This window comes from Gadus macrocephalus, chromosome 7 (genome assembly GCF_031168955.1).
Source record: "Gadus macrocephalus chromosome 7, ASM3116895v1".
NCBI classification, from domain to species: domain Eukaryota; kingdom Metazoa; phylum Chordata; class Actinopteri; order Gadiformes; family Gadidae; genus Gadus; species Gadus macrocephalus.
In genome coordinates, this window is record NC_082388.1 from 3,860,458 (window position 1) to 3,877,957 (window position 17,500).

At 46.0% G+C, this 17,500-nt stretch overlaps 1 protein-coding gene across 1 annotated transcript; it reads left to right on the top strand.

Moving 5' to 3' along the window:
* Positions 1–473: 473 nt before the first annotated feature.
* On the top strand, positions 474–7,470 carry pudp (pseudouridine 5'-phosphatase). Its single transcript, XM_060056291.1, has 5 exons — positions 474–743; positions 1,563–1,678; positions 1,855–1,957; positions 2,675–2,904; positions 7,062–7,470. The coding sequence occupies exons 1-5, from the start codon at positions 674–676 to the stop codon at positions 7,236–7,238; spliced, it is 696 nt and encodes a 231-aa protein (XP_059912274.1). The 5' UTR covers positions 474–673; the 3' UTR covers positions 7,239–7,470.
* Positions 7,471–17,500: the final 10,030 nt, after the last annotated feature.

The following is a 17,500-nucleotide window of genomic DNA, read 5'->3' on the forward strand; positions in this document are numbered from 1 at the left end:
GAGAGTGAGTAAGTCCACCTCAATCGCTCAATCGCTGGAGGAATGTTTAAAAACACACATATATATTATTGAAATTGGCTTTCAATAAGGACTTTACTTTGAGCTGTGGTGAGGAAAATCGAATTAGTTGGGAGAGGGAAGGAGGATTTAAGAAGATCTTGTGAATTTCTAAGACTTTGATTTGGTTGTATTTATACATATATTTATATATAGATATCAGTCCATCTAGCTTTATAACTATTTATCTGTCTGTCTGTCTGTCTGTCTGTCTGTCTGTCTGTCTGTCTGTCTGTCTGTCTGTCTGTCTGTCTGTCTGTCTGTCTGTCTGTCTGTCTGTCTGTCTGTCTGTCTGTCTGTCTGTCTGTCTGTCTGTAGTCCTATAAACATACTCAGACGTGTGTAGGCCGTCTACTGCTGAGACGATATGACTTCATATTCCATGAGGCCTTGCGCGGGGGCGGGACAACCATAAAGCTGCGCGGAGTTCCTCTGCGACGCTTCCGTTCAGTTTCCGGGATACTTATACTCTACCGGACCATAGAAAAGCTTCAGAAAAGTCGCATTTAAATCGCGAAGCGACGCGTCGTAAAAGCCGGCCTGTTGGCTTCGTGTTTAGCCGCTCATTGTGTCGTTATTTGTCCGTATTTCAACGTTTATCGGGTCCTCCTGCGCCATGTCTCTGCCCAACCAGACCTTCATGCCCGTCACTCATGTGCTCTTCGACATGGACGGACTACTTCTAGGTCTTAAAACCTGCTTTTAAAAAATATATCTTTACTTATAAATATAAATATAATTAATTTCCGTGTTGTCAGAACACGTATACGACGCACTCCCACACCGATACGGTCGTTGTAGTTTATCAATGGTCTTAAAGCTTTATCTTTGCATAAAACATGTGTATAAAAACTTGTAAAGCAAACGGCTAATTGAATTGTGCGTCATCGTGCGTGTGTATGTAGGCTCCACGGTTGTGTGCGTGGTGGCTAGTCCCCCTCTTTGACCCGTTGTGACGTCATGGGACAGCAACACGCACACAACCATGGACCCTCAAGACAGACACGAATACGGACATTACGACGTCACGGCCGTGTTTGACCCAGAATTTGTGTATCAGCGTGTGATGTGTTTTATGAATGAGTCCAATAGAAAAAAATTGAGCCTAGTATTGAAATACGTAAATAATGCATAATTGGACCTGTAAGCTATTAATATTAGTATCTATATATTATTTCATCCAGCTACAATTAGTTTCTGATATGCATTCTGAAATGTACACAATAAATCAATTATATTGTTTACACACACACACACACACACACAAACTGTCTCACACATAGTAGACACCCACTATACATGACGTGTGACAGATAGACACACACCCACAGATAAAGGCATACAGAGCCATTGACATACAGACAGAATGAAATACACACAAACGGAGATTGAGACACACACATAGACACACTTTTACAGACAGACGGAGACACACACACACGCATTCATTCATTCATTCACACTCCCATCAGCCCATCCTTCCTAACCCCTCCCCCCCTTCCCAGACACAGAGCGGCTCTACACAGTGTCCTTCCAGGAGGTGTGCGATCGCTTCGGGAAGCTGTACACCTGGGACGTCAAGGCCCAGGTGATGGGCATGCAGGCCCTGGCCGCCGCCCAGGTGATCACAGCCCCATGACTCACTCACTGATGCTCACTCACTCACGTAGTCACTTCTCTCTTGCTCACTCACTCACTCGCTTCCTCGCTCGCTCACTCACTCATTCACTCATTCATTCACCCACTCCATCCTCACCCACTCACTAACTCTCCCCCCCCCCCCCCTCTCTCTCCCAGCTGATCAGAGACGCCCTCGGTCTCCCCCTCACAGCCCAGGAGCTGTTGGATGAGACCCGACGCGTGCAGGAGAGGATTTTCCCCGACGCCCAGCTCATGCCAGGTATGTGTTCTGGTTTAGGGAGAGAGGGAGATAGAGGGGGAGAGAGAGAGAGGGATGATGGGGAAAGGAGAGGGAGATGGGAGAGAGAGAGAGATAGACAGAGAGAAAGAGAGGGGAGGAGAGAAAATGAGAGACAGAGTGTGTTTAGGAGAGGATTCTCCCCGATGCCTCCCTGATGCCAGGTACGTGTTCCGGTTTGGGGAGGTTATTTTGAGTTTCTGGGTCATGTTTGACATTGGTCCTCCCCCCCTGTCTCCCCCAGCCCCCTACGCACTATATGAGCTTGATTACCCAGCATGCAGTGGTGGATACTGGATTGTGCTGGTCTATAAAGTGCTAAAAATTAATTTAGAGATGGCAATTCAGTGGGCATTTTTACAATGGGAGTGACGAGAGAGTGGGTGAGTATTGAGAGAGGAGTGAGGTCTCACTCACTCACTCTAACACCAAAAGTAAGGATGACTGCAGGGCACCCAAAGTTTATTGTCTCACGTTCAACCCTCTCCGAGTGAGTGAGTGAGTGAGTGACAGCAGACTCAATCGCTCGCTCACTCACTCACGAACTCACTTACTCCATCTTCATTCACTCATTCACTCTCTCTCTCCTTCTGTCTCTTCCCTCCCTCCTCGCCCCCCTCCTCTCTCAACCCCCTCGCCTCTCTCCCCTCTCCCTCTCTCTCTCTCTCTCTCCTTCCTCTCCCTCTCCCCTCACCCCAGGCGTGGAGAAGCTTGTCGACCATCTTCTCAAACACAGCGTCCCGGTTGCCGTTGCAACCAGCTCGGCGGGCTCCACCTATGCCCTGAAGACGAGCGGCCACCGAGCGTTCTTCGGCCGGTTCGCCCACGTCGTCCTCGGCGATGACCCCGAGGTCAGGCGGAGCAAACCGCAGCCGGACTCCTTCCTGGTGGGGGCGGCCCGCTTCAGCCCCCCCGCCAAGCCGCAGCAGGTAGGACACACATATTCACTCATTCACTGACTCAATAACACACTCAACTGACTGGATAACGCACCCACTCACTCACTCACTCATTCAATAACACACTCAACTGACCCGATAACGCATTCACTCACACACTCACTCACTCATTCATTGACTCAATAACGCACTCACGTTTGTGTGCGTGCGTGTTTGTGTGCATGTGTGTGTGTGTATGCGTGCATGTGTGTGTGTACGTGCATGGCCCTTAGGTTCCAAGTGTTTGTGTACACACACACACACGGATCTAAATATTGCTGAATAATTGCCATACTCCCTCCCCCCTCCCCCCTCTCCCCCTCGTAGCCCGTGGATGTTGTTTACATCGCCACATTGTTTCAGTAGCTGTTGTTGCAGGCGGTCGCCTCTCTCTCTCTCTCTCTCTCTCTCTCGCTCTCTCTCTCTCTCTCTCGCGCTCTCTCTCTCTGTCGTGCTTTTACAGATGTTCTCTCCTCCGTCTCTGAGGTTTCCCCGCCAAGAGCCCTGTTGCCGTGGGTACGAGCGAGCTAGCAGACTTTGTTAAAAATAAAATAAAAAACACACCCCAAAATAAGTAACTACCGTTTGAGTGTGTGTGTGTGTGTATGCGTGTGTGTGTGTGTGTGTGTGTGTGTGTGTGTGTGTGTGTGTGTGTGTTTGTGTGCGCATCTGTGTGTGTTGGTGTTAATAAGTTGTGTGTGTGTGTCACTACGAGTGTGTGTGTGTGTGTGTGTGTGTGTGTGTGTGCATGTGAATGCAGCTATGTGTGTGTGTGTGCTTGTTTCAGTGTGTGTGTGCAGTGAGACTGGTGTGCTACCGTCGTGCACAAACGCGCACAATAAAGTTTTGGGTGAAACTTGGGTTGTGTTGAGAAGGAGGAGGCGACAACGTCTTGTCTCCTCCTCCTCTGTCGCCTAGCAACGCTCTGATCCCTGATCAAGGATGAACCCCTGAATCTTTAGCCCCCTCACCCCCCGTTCCCTCCCTCCCTCACTTCATCCCTCTCTCTCTCCCTCTCTACCTCCCTCCCCCCGCTCTCTCCCTCCCCCCTCCATCCCCCACTATTCCTCCCACTCTTTCTCCCCCCTCCCTCTCTCTCTCGCCTCCCTCTGCCCCTCTCTCTCTCCCTTCTCTCTCTGTCTCTCTCACTTCCTCTCTCTCCTCCCTCTCTCTTTCTCTCTCTCCCTCCCTCTCTGTAGTTTACAGCAGATTTCCCCATCTCCAATCCCCCCAACTCTTCCATGGATTGAGGGAGGGAGGTATGGAGGGAGATAGAGGAAGGGTTAGGGATGCAGAGAGGGATTGAGAGAGAGAGAGAGAGAGAGAGAGAGAGAGAGAGAGAGAGAGAGAGAGAGAGAGAGAGAGAGAGAGAGAGAGAGAGAGAGAGAGTAGGAAGCGAGTGAGGGTGACTCCGTCACTCAATAATGTAGACATGGGGAAACGCGGCCTCTGCCCTGGTACGTCCCGGGACGTGACGTGTCCACCAATGGGAGGAAGGGAGGGAGAGACGGAGGGAGAGAGGGATATATGTCGGCTTATCTGTCACTGTCAGCAGCGAAGACGGTTGCCACGATGTCAAGAGAAAGCACACACTGGACGTTCTTTTAGGCAACTTGAAGAAACTCCCTCCCTTCTTCCATCTCTTCCTTTCTCCCTCCGTTCCTCCCTTTTCTGACCTTTCCTTGTTTATATCTTTGTGTATGTGTTTCTTTATATCTGTGTGTGTGTGTGTATTTATATCTGCGTGTGCATGTGTGTGTGTGTTTATATCTGTGTGTGTGTGTGTGCGTTTATATCTGTGGTGCACTCCCATATATGTATGTGTCTGTGTTTTTATTTGTGTGTGTTCCTTTATATGCGCCAAACATTTTCCATGACGACCAATCCATCCCTCTTGTATTCCCACTACCCGGTCGCCTGCGGCGTCCATTTTGTCTCCCCCTCTGGAAGCTGATTAGATGGGCGCTCCGTCGACGCATCGGCTAATTACCACCGTTAATTGCTCCCGAAACAAGGGAATTAGAGCGGGGTCCCCCACTCTACTCCCCCTGCCCCCCTGCCCACTATAGCGCTCCCCGTCTGAGGCCTTATGTTACCGACTCATCTCTCCCCCCTGCCTCCCCTCCTCTTTCTCTCTCTCTCTCTCTCTCTCTCTCTCTCTCTCTGTCTCTCTCTCTCCCTTTGAAACTCACACACACACCCAGACACTCGTTTCATATCTACACTAGTTAATGCCTATTAATGACTGAGGGAGAGACTAAGAGGGGATGGGACCCGGTTATCCTTCCCGCCTCCCCCTCGCTGCCTCCCCTCCCTCCCTTCCCGCCAACCATACCTCCCTCCCTCCCTCCCTCCCTCCCTCCCTCCCTCCCTCTCTCTCTCCCTCCCGCCTTCTCACTCTCTCTCTCTCCCTCCCTCCCTCTCACTCTGGGGGGAGAGAGGGATGGAGAGAGATAGTTTAACAACCTTTAGAGAGGGGGAAACAAAGAGAGGGAGAGAGAGAAAGAGATTAATTAATTACCTTTAGAGAGGGAAATTAACATAAAATAATTGTACATTTTAAGTTATGATTAATTCAGGTCCCTGTATAGTTCAACAGAAACATAAAACAATCGTCTATATATATATATATATACAAACATTTTTAGACCAATGAGGAGGAGCGAAATTAACTCTCTGGGCTCAGTTTAACGATAGGTCCCGCCTCCTCCCCTGAAGGGTTCAGTCCATGTGAAATGAGCCTAGGATGTGCTAGTGGTTTTACCATCCCTCTATCCTCCTCCTCTTCCTCCCCTTCCTCACCCCCCTCCCTCCCTTCCTCCCTCCCTCCTTCCCTCCCTCGTTCCAGCCTCTTTCTCCCTTTCCTCCTCCTCCACTTCCTCCTCCTACATCTTCCTCTTCCCCCTCCCGCTCTCCTCCAATTCCTCCCTCTCTTCCTCTCCCTCCTCCTCTTTTCTTTCTCCCTCTCCTCCCTCTCATCCTCTCCCTCCCCTCTCCTCCCTCCTTCCCTCCCTTCTCCTCCTCCTCCTCCTCTTCCTCCCCTTCCTTCCCTCCCTTTCTCCCTCCCTTCTTCCCTGCCTCCCTCTCTCCCTCGCTCCTTCCCTCTCTCCCTCCCTATCGTCCATCTCGTTCCCGGTACAGGTACTTATTTCAGGTTATAAGTTTTATCGTCATGGTAATCGCACTGTAGTTTTCCGTATTGTAGGTTCGCTGGATGTCCCCTGATATAACTGATTACTCTGTGCTCACGGAGAATCTAGGCCACGACATTATGATGATAAAACACTCTGAATGTTTTAATAATTCTTAGGTTCTGTGTTCTAGCAATAGCTCATCTTTTTATACTTTTCATTCTCTAGTGTGCTACATTTGACATCGGATTGCGTTTATGTTAATGAAAGATATATACATACATATTGATGTATTTTCTAACGCTGAATATTTTAATAATTGTAATTATTTATTGATAATAATTATGTTTTATCCATATCTCTCATGCCCCGACATCTTTCTATACCTTTCATTCTCAAAATATGCTGGATTGGATTAAATCGATACATGTATATTGATGCGATATGGTCAAATTAAATATTTTAATAGTTAGAATAATTATTTAACAATAATTATGTCTTATCCATGACATCTTTTCTATATTTTCATACTTAAAATATGCTATATCGGATTGAGTTTATGTTAATTAAAGATATATACATTTATATTGATAGAAAATGCGTTAATAATTCAACATAAAATAAGCATGCTAAGGCACTCCCCTTGTCTATGATTTAGGTCATTAATTATCGTTTATGTAATCACTGTAATACTTCTGTCGTACTTTATGTGTTACCATGAATACATATTAGGGAGGAAGGATCCGATCTTTTCGGACTGATCCCCGATCTTTTTTGAAAAAACAGTTCTCTTGTTTAAATTTGTCACATGTCAATTTCATAATCTAATTGTTTCACAAGCAACGTCACAAATACAATGCCTCACTTTTACCTCGCTGGAACACACAGCTGCAAAGCGATTTGTTGTCTAGTGTTCTTTGTCACATTTCCTGACTGGCTAGCCCCACCCACAAGGGGTCCCTCTCACGCAGACTCATATAGAGCAACTTTAACACGAATGTTAACTGTGATCCCCAGTGCCTGGTGTTTGAAGACGCCCCCAACGGAGTGAAGGCCGGACTGGCTGCCGGCATGCAGGTGGTGATGATCCCAGACCCCAACCTAGACCGTGGTCTTACCCAGGAGGCCACACTGGTCATGGCCAGTATGGAGGACTTCCGGCCTGAGCTCTTCGGCCTGCCCGCCTATGACTGAGGCTTCAGACACTTTCCGTCACAGTGTAGTGCACTCATGTACCCTCAACGTGGGAACTTCCAGAGCGGCAGCTCAGTAGCGGTCTGCAATTAAGTCAGTCTGTGTGTGATGTTTCTGAAGGTGGTCAGTGTGACGCTGGGATTGTAACTGGAGGTCAGGAAACGACCAATTGTGCTTTTCGTAATCTGCCTTTTTAAAGTGAAAGGGTATTAAAGGCGTATGAAACATAAAACCTTTCGTTTTTGTTGTAACTTTATAATATGCCTTCTAGGGCCCGACCGATTCATCGGCCTGCCGATTTAATCAGCCTATTATAGCCTTTTTGAAAATAATCGACATCTGCCAAAAAGACGCCAATTACAACCGATTTTATTATTATTATTATTATTTATTTTTTTTAAATGTTATTGTGCTTAGTATCCTGCAGATTACGCTCCTACTCGCCTTGCTAACTAACAACTTTAGCTGGAGTAAAAAAGAGGAGATTGAATTTTACCGTACAACATGAAAGCACGCTTGCTCAGGCAGCTGCGCGCTCACCTCACCAATGTACACAAGACGCGTTGTTTGAGCATGTTGTGCCTGTTTTTCTTTAGGTCCCAGGCCATGTTAATTTGTTATACTGTAGATTCTAACGGTGAGACCATACTGCTCAGCACGCACGTGTTAGTCACTGCTCACGAGCGCAGCACATTGGGAGTTAGTTATTTATTTTACATTTTACATTCCACTCATTTTTGACTGTAAATGTATTCTAAAACACTCAAAGGTTCTGCATTCAATTCACATATTCGTCAAAAGTGTTTAAAGTATATTTAAGGTATCAAAAACTACGTTTTATAGGCTTTTTTTTGTTTTGCTTTTAATCGGCCGATTAAATCGTAATCGTAATTTTTCTCTTAAAATAATCGGCATCGGCATCGGCACTCAAAAGTCAATATCGGTCGGGCCCTAATGCCTTCTATGATAGTCATCAAGGTAATCTTGCCACTGAAATTTTGCAATAAACTAGTTCAATAGATGTTGTCTCTCTGTTTGTCTGTCTGTCTGTCTGTCTGTCTGTCTGTCTGTCTGTCTGTCTGTCTGTCTGTCTGTCTGTCTGTCTGTCTGTCTGTCTGTCTGTCTGTCTGTCTGTCTGTCTGTCAGTGTGTGTGTGCATGCGTGTGTTCGATGTAATCCCCTGTCGTAGAATCGGAGAAGCCTTCCTCCTCTTTCAACTCTGTGGGGGTCCATCCCCCACACCCCCCCAGACCACAAGCATGCTCTCCTCACTGCCACGCGCCTTTGGGACTACCAAACAGGATTTCAACCGCGTCCCTCGCGGTGACCTCCCGCGGAGCTCCTTTCATCCTCGGAGCGCTTCTCTCCCCCTTTTCCTCCTCTTCCTCTTCTTCCTGCACGACTCAAAACTCGAATGCTTTGTTGCCTCAAATCCCTCCGTGGTCAATGTGTGTGTCACTCTCTTAGAAACACTAACATGTACGCACACGCATGTGTATGCACTCACACAAACACACACGTCGCAGACACACACGCGTGCGAGCGTGTATGCACACTCAGACACACAAACACAAGCAAACACACACACATACACACTGGCAGACACACACACACACACATACACACTCTGCCACACACACTCGTAAACATAGACACACACACTAAGACAAAATCAGACACACACACACACAATCATACACACAGACACAAACACACAGGTTCATCAGGGCTGTGCTAGAAGCTTTTTGTGTAAATGTCAACACTGTCAAGCCCTCTTAAACGCAGAACGAGGATTATGTTGAATTGTTGAATTCTGTTTGTGTTCTGCTGCTGAATCAAAGTGTCCTTCCAGCGAAGCCTGGGTGATGGTTTACCTTCGAGGGAGTCGAAGGCTTCTTCTTTCAGTGAGCGAAATGGTTCGCACTCCTCCTCGCTTTCAGGATTCAACAGGGGTACTTGTGTAGAATGTGTGTTTGTGTCTGTGTGTTTGAATGTGTGTGTACTCGTGTGTTTGTATACACGTGGGTGTGTGATTGTGTGTGTACGTGTCTCTGCTAGTGTGTGTGAGTTTTTGCACAATTGTGTGTGTGTTTGTGTGTGTGTCTGAGTGTTTATGGGGAAAAGACGGAAAAAAAATTATATTCAGAGTGCTATAGCATCCCACGCGGCCTTTTATCCAACATGTAGTCGTCTCATGGCGATAGCTTTATATATATAATATATTTATGTATATACGAATATATATTTTAAACAGATTGCTTATCATGAATCACGTTTCATCTAGGATGAGTTTAGAAGAGCAGGCAGCCGATTGGAAGAAATGCCTTCCCGGTTTATTCTCGGAAGTGCCATCGCTTTCCGCACTGAATATTACCGAACATTAAGTCGTATTCCAGCGGTATATGTATATATGTGTGTATTTTAAACAAATGTCCTGTCATGTATCAGGTATTGCCTGACATGTTATTGTAAATCGCTGAGTGTGCGCTAAGTTGTGTAGCTGCGACATGTGTTGTGTATTCAGTGAGCTGCTGATGTTTTTTTCAGACTCATATGATGACAAATTAATTTCTGCAGTAGGAAGCAGGTGCAATCGAGCACAAGCGAGTGTGTGTGTCTGTGTGTTTTTGCGTCTGGTGTCTATGTGTGTGTCTGTGTGTGACAGGGACTGTGGGTGTGTGTCGGTGTGTGTGTGATTGTGACTGTGTGTGTGTGTGTGTTAGGGTTGCCACCATGGATTTGGGAAAAAAAAGGGACACTGTCAAATGTTTGGGGCGGAGGGCTCGGCCATTATTACCAGTTCAGACATTCAGACATTGTTAATACATTTATTCATCCAATACATTTGTACACCAGCAGATAATTTCAGTCCAGCAGCCATGTCAACACACTAGAACGCAGAGAGAGACATCACACATATTTTTGTATTTCTTGTTTGTTTTGGTGTTGTGGGTGTGTGTGTTTGATTATACGTATGTGATTAGATTAGTATGTGTTTATGTTTAAACAAGACTCGGAATGTGTTGTTAATATAACTGTATTTATGGACTCCAGGAAGAATAGCTATGCTACTGTGCTGTTGCAAATGGATATCCAATACAAATTTAATTAAATGCAGTGGAGCAGGATGTGACAGGAGCATATTAGCATTGCAAATACTAGGTTAACTATACTACGTTGAATACCATGTTATCTTGGCTATACTAAGGCCCCGTCCACACGAAGCTGAAACCGTTCCGGTTTCGATCTATCCGGTTTCGGAGTATCTCCGTAAAGACGGAGTCAAGCGAAACCGGGTAGATCTGTAGAAACGCTGTAGTACACATGCCAGGCCCATAAGGGGCGCTGCTTCTGCTACAGAAATCCAGAAGAAAATTAAATAAGAAGAGGCGAGCATGCGCATAAAGGCTGCCCCCCGAACCACTAACAACACAAACAAACAGTCAGTCAACAGTCTCAATAACTAATGGCTTTAGCAACCCAACAAGGGACATGATCTGCTGCAGAACGATTACAAGCCTGTAGTCCGCCATCATCTATTTTGTTGTGTGTTATGTGACTCCGCGGGCTTAACAGTCATTGGCTAGAGGGTCGAGGGGTGGGGCGATGACGTCATGGTTTACGGTTTCAGTCGGTTTCAGGCGTCCACACGAATCCAAAACGAAACCGGGTAGATTTGAAACCACCTCCGAGGGTGGTTTCAGAAGTATACGGTTTCGGTCAGCGGATTCACTGGCTTCGTGTGGACGGAAGGCCGAACCGTACAAGACCTTTGCGGTTTCGCCATGAAATCGGCTTCGTGTGGACGGGGCCTCAGTTATAGGAATCCCTGTTGCCTCTCTTATTGTACTTTTGTTTTTTTCTTGACACATGTTGTCTCTTGACTCTATTGCACTAATTCTGGATGGACTCCATGGTCTGCTGCTGCCACACTGTTATGTATTAATAAATAAAAAAATACAGATGAAAACATGATTGGACATGCAAATATACTAGCTTGACAGTTGTACGACTCCCTATGTCTTTGCTTACCCATTTGTCGTTCTGCAATCCGTTGATAAGTAGCTGTGGCCGTGCTTCACTCCATGGCAAGCACTGCTAAGCTCTGCCGCTGCAATCTTGTCTTCTTCTGGTGGAGCTTTTATGGTCATAAAAGTTGCAATCGCTGCCTGTTTTCGTTTGTTTGATAGCACAACTTGATGTTTTTTTGTTTTTGTGTGAATTTCCAATGCGTTTTTCCCTTCATATTTTACGGAGATTTTCCACGGACACAAAAAGCATGTGGCTGAAAAAATGGTCTCCCTGGGTCGGCCGTACCCATTCAAACTCTGAAAGTTTCGCCCAGTTAGGATTGCAACTAGTATACATTTTTTTCGTACTGGGGGCTTGCATGTATTATTTGCTCCATCTCATTCCTCGTCAGTCTCTCCTCCCATTTCAAATGGAGACGCAGCGCTCGGCTCCACTGAGCAGCTTTCCTCCACTTTAATATGTTTATGTTTGTCTTCCCGCTCTGTCTGAACGCAAGAATGGGGGAGCGTGCCTGTGACGTCACGGTCACGTACGTATAGACGGGAAGAAAAAACAGGGACAATTAGAAGAGCCATAGAAGCATAGGAACAGTATTAGGGTGCACTCCCACGAGGCCATGACGTATAGTCCATGCGACGACCATGGACATAATTGTTCTCAACTGGCCCCATTGTTCTCTGGCCTGCACTCACACTAGGCCATCTGGCCGTGGCCGTTGGCCGTCGCAACTGTGGCCTGGCCACGGTAGGCTCTTGTACATACGTCATCACGTCGTAACACGTCATCACCAAGCGTCCGCTGCATGGACCATAATAAAGTCTGCCGCCAGTCAGAGTTTTAACATCAATGGACAACAACACAGAGTACACAGCTCGCACTTTGCTGAGTCTGTTGCTTATCGTCTGCCCAAATGGCTAACAGACACTCGACTTCTCTATGGGACCAACGTGAACCAACAGTTGCACCGCTTGACGCCATGTTTACCGTTTAATGGGAAAGAAGGCTCGTCGCCTTTATTATGTCCATGGTCGTCGCATGGACTATACGTCATCCAGCTCAGGTTTCGTAGCCGTGCGTGTGCGCGTGTCGGCTCATTAGCATCTGTACCGTGGCGGCCCGTACAGTAGCAGGTGTGAAAACGACCACGGCCACGGCCAGATGGCCTAGTGTGAGTGCACCCTTAGACTACAGAACGAAAGTAATCAAATTAGGTTTTGGCATTTTCCCCCCAAAAACTGGAGAAATTGTGTGCCGGGAGAGATTTCTTTTTCCCGGGACAGCTGGTGAAAAAAGAGAACAATTCTGGGAAAAACGGGACGGGTGGCAACACTAGTGTGTGTGTGTGTGTGACTGTTCGTGTGTGTGTCTGTATCTATGTGTGTGTGTGTGTGTGTGTGTGTGTGTGTGTGTGTGTGTGTGTGTGTGTGTGTGTGTGTGTGTGTGTGCGTGTGTGTGTGTGTGTCTCTGTCTGCGTGTGTGACTCTTTTTGTGTGTTTGGGTCTTCTATAGTGTACGTGTGTGTGTGTGTGTGACTGTTTTGCGTCTGTCTGTACCTACGTGTGTGGATGTTTCTATTTGTGTGTGTGTGTGTCTTTGTACTTCTGTGTGTGTGTGTGTGTGTGTGTGTGTGTGTGTGTGTGTGTGTGTGTGTGTGTGTGTGTGTGTGTGTGTGTGTGTGTGTGTGTGTGCAACCCAGTCGCCAAGAAAAAACGTCGACGGTGTACGTTTCCATGAACACTGGAGACGTACTATTACAACGTAAAAACAGCGTGTTATACCTACAGTATCCACGCGTGCCGCTGTGGAGGCGGGTTTCGGGGTTTGGGTTTCACGGCTTTCGCGGCAAATTGTGGACACGATTGTTTAGGGGGGGGGGGGGGGGGGGTAGACTGTTGTTGACCGGGGAGGGGGGGGGAGACACGTTTGTTGAGGGGGGGACGACGACACGATTGTAGGGGGGGGGGGGGGGGGGGAACACGTTAGTTGAAGGGGGACGACGACGACGACACGTTTGTTGAGGGGGGGGGAGACACGTTTGTAGGGGGGGGGGCACGCTCGACAACGAGAGTTGGTTTTTATTGAACGCTCGACAACGAGAGTTGGTTTTTATTGAACGAGACTTCAACACGGAACAGCTGCACGAAACGATGGTCACGTCACTCTCGGTGACGGTGTCGACAACAATGAACACACGAACAATGTTAATAGAACAACACACAACCACATAACATCCCGAACCCATCAACCCCACTTAATCCTAACAACAAAACAAGTTAACAAAAGCCCCATTTGTCAACTGACAACCCCAATTCCCAGAATCCCCCGCGGCTCCGGAACACGGCGTAGTTTATATTAATCTTTATTATCCGAATGGGAAATGCAATATTTTAGGACAGATACACCATTAAACGCGTTTCTAATGACATTTCTAGCGAGAAATGTAAATTTTCCTTACATAATCTTCAGTCAGTGAATGTGTATGATCTTTATTAATCTTTATTATCTGAATGGGAAATGCAATATTTTAGGACCGATTCACCGTTAAATGTGTTTCTAATAACATTTCTAGCGAGAAATATACTTTTTACTTGCATAATCTTCAGTCAGTGATTGTGTCTGATCTTTAGTTTTATAGTTATTAGGATTTGATTGGATCGCTCGCATGTTTCAACGTCAGGTTTTTAGGCTGCTTTCGCTAAACTAGCAGCTCACGTGCTTCCTGCGTTTGTGTTATTAAACTGTTACTTTATGTAACTTTTAATGATATCATCTTGTTAGAAACACGTATATCTGAGAGGCAACCCAGTCGCCAAAAGCATTCGTTGACAGTGTACGTTTCGTGAACACTGGATTACGTCGCATTTCAACATAAAATAGCGTGTTATACACACACAGACACGCACGCACACACACACACGCACACGCACAGACACACACAGACACACAGACACAGACACACACACACACACACACACACACACACACACACACACACACACACACACACACACACACACACACACACACACACACACACACACAATAATCTCCGTGTGTTGGGTGGTATTCTATTTTTTTCAACGGGGCTGCATCCAGTCACTTGACCGTCATGCTGCTATGGTTGTTGCTATCGACCGCCCCCTCTAATCCTTACATGGCTCTAAAAACCACGCGGCAAAGGAGCTGCCGTCAATTGTGTTGTTTTTGTCGTAAACTGGGGTCCGACGGTTAAAAAATAGACAGATATTCCGAGGTATCCTTAAAAGGCAGCTTGGATGTTTTTATTTTCTGCAGTTTAGACTTCTTCTATAACCTATTTTTGAAAGCAAAACACCAAGTTCATTGATTTAACGAGGCAGGGTTATTTGAAACAATTTATTCAATAAATATTTGTGAGAGGTCATTCCTTCTCCTGAGTTTGCTTCCTATTTATGTCTAGTGTACACCCCTACTGTCCAAAAGCGTCCCCCCCCCCTCCCCATATGGATTTGGAGAGTTGTTGCCACGTCCCAATGGTGGAAGTATCATATAATATGAAAGAGGGCATTCAATTATACTACAATGATCAATTAGGAGGCCGAAGCCCTAAAGCAGGCCTATTCAACTAGCGGCCCGTGGGCCAAATGCGGCCCCTCTTCATTTTTTTCTGGCCCGCCAGAGGTTGCATGCAAAAAATAAATAAAATAAAATAAAGGAGAAACATACTTGCATGCAAATGTTTCTGTGTGTAGCCGGTGATACTAGCCGGTATCAGTACCCCACAATCAGGAACTGGCATCACTTATTCTGACAATGTTTGGCTCAACCGATACGTGCGAGTCTAGCTTTTCTCATATGAATGCCATCAGAACAAGGGCACGTTGCTCCATGACCTATGAGAAGCTGCATGAGTGTCTCAGGATGAGCCAAACTAGGCAAACAAGGCAGTGCAATCTTTCTCACTGACTCACTGGCTCAAAATGTCCAGTAGTTCTGTTTTGTGATGATTCAAACAACATTGTTGAATTCTAAATACGTGTCCAAAATATGTGAAAACTAAATCTTTGATAATGATACGATTAAAAGTGAAGAATGAAGGAATGCTTCTGACAAGTTTATTCTATGTAGTAGTGCTATATATATTAAGTTAACACTACTTTAAGTACGATTGATTTGCAGCGATTCATTCACGTAGTTTTACTCTGTGTGGCCCATGAACCCCCAGTGGTTTTCCTTTTCGGCCCACTTGTTAAGGAGGTTGAATAGCCCTGCCCTAAAGGAAGTGATGCAATAGGTGACTGAGGCGAGAACATTTAAGTAAACTGTACCTTGGGGTCTCTTATATATCAAAGGGGGTTTCAAAGGACGCATACGCTTCAACCTGTGGCTCCAGCCCTACAGGAAATGACTCAGCAAGTGCTCCATCTCGTTGCACCTGCACCCAGCGGCTCGCTTGCAAGATTTTGGCCTGAAGTTCTTCCCAGACCTATACCCTAACAGTCCAACATGCATATCTGAGAATCAGGCCTCTCTTCAATAATGACAAAATGTTATGAGAGAAATACAGATTCACTTTTTGTTATCTCATAAGCGGCGTGGTGCCGGCTCCTTTTGACCTTTTGACCCCAGACTTCAAAGACGTGGCCACAGGCCAGCTGTGTCTACACACATTAAGCCACAAATGTACACCTCCATCCCGCAAAAAATGGGGCCTAGAAACTAACCTCTGTCTTATGTACATTGACTGTACTGTTGGAGGTCACGCCCCTTTTCCGGCCTTTTCGAGATAGCTAGGGATGCTAAAATGTTTACACACATTTCCCGGGGCCCCGAGAACGACATATCCAAGATTTGTAGTTCTAGCCCATAGAGAAAAAAAGTTTTCCCAAATGGACTGTCATTTGGACAAAGCCCCTTCAGAAGTGTTGCCTGCGAGACCTAATGGTTCAGAATGTGGTGGAAAAACAGTTTTTGAGATAGGAAGGTCCTACCGCCCTGAAATTTGAATACCATATTCTAGGGCCTAACTGGGACCCCCGCACCGAAACTTGGCCCGGTCGGACCCCGAGTGCAGGAAGGGGGGGCCTGGACTTTCATAATCTTCGCTCGGTGAATGTAAAGGATGTTTGGTCGGATGTTATGACGAAGAATCATAATGTGAATGGGAATATTCTATTAATGTCTTGATATCATCTTTCGTCTCAACACTTCTGCTGCAGCCGCTTAAAGTCTCACTCCGAGAACCTTAAAATATGAATCAATCCATTAGAAGTATGAAAATATCTTCCCGGTCGTGCAACAGGGCAAACAAGGTGTCCTTTGACATCTACGTTTCGAGACAATTGCAACAGTGCCACACATGATCCTATTTGAATATGTTTCGGGGTAGTAATTAGCTGTCGATTTTGGAGGCCTTTATCAATAATAACCAGCTATAGATTTGCTTCCCGATGGAGATTTTTGACAAATTACATGTTAATTAGCATCTACACGTTAAGTTGAGTCCAATGAGATCAAGCTCGCCCTCTTGCTACACCGAGATCATGTCCTAGACCTAGGTGTACCATGTAAAATACATGTTACCATTAGCTAGAGTGTCATGCTTGGTGTCATTGGACTCAGCTCAACGTGTAGATGCTAAATAACTAATGTCATTTGTCAACATTTTTTATCGGGAAGCAAATCAATAGCTGCTCATTATTGATTAAGGCCTCCAATTTCGACAGCTAATTACTACCATTAAACATGATCGAATATGCTCATGTGTGGCACCGTTGCAATCGCCTGGAAGTGTAGATGTTGAAGGACACCTTGTTCGTTCTCCTACGCCACCGGGAAGATATTTACATGCTTCTGATTGACTAATGAATTGATTCAGCTATTCCCCCAGAAGTCTGGGGTCAAAAGGTCAAAAGGAGACGGCACCAGCCCCGCTGAAAAAAATAGAATACCACCCAACACACGGAGATTAATGATATTTAAATGATTATGACAATGAAGTCTTTATTTGCATGGGTTTACATTTCGTTCTGTGTAGCATGGAAAAATCGGAGAAACACTCCCATTCAGAATGCATTGGTTGACATTTCGTTCTTTGGAAAACGGTTCTTTAGTAATAATATTTGAAGGAATATTTTGTTGTTGTTGTTTTAGCAGCGAAATGCACCGTGTGCGTGCGTGCGTGCGTGTGTGTGTGTGTGTGTGTGTGTGTGTGTGTGTGTGTGTGTGTGTGTCTGTGTGTGTCTGTGCGT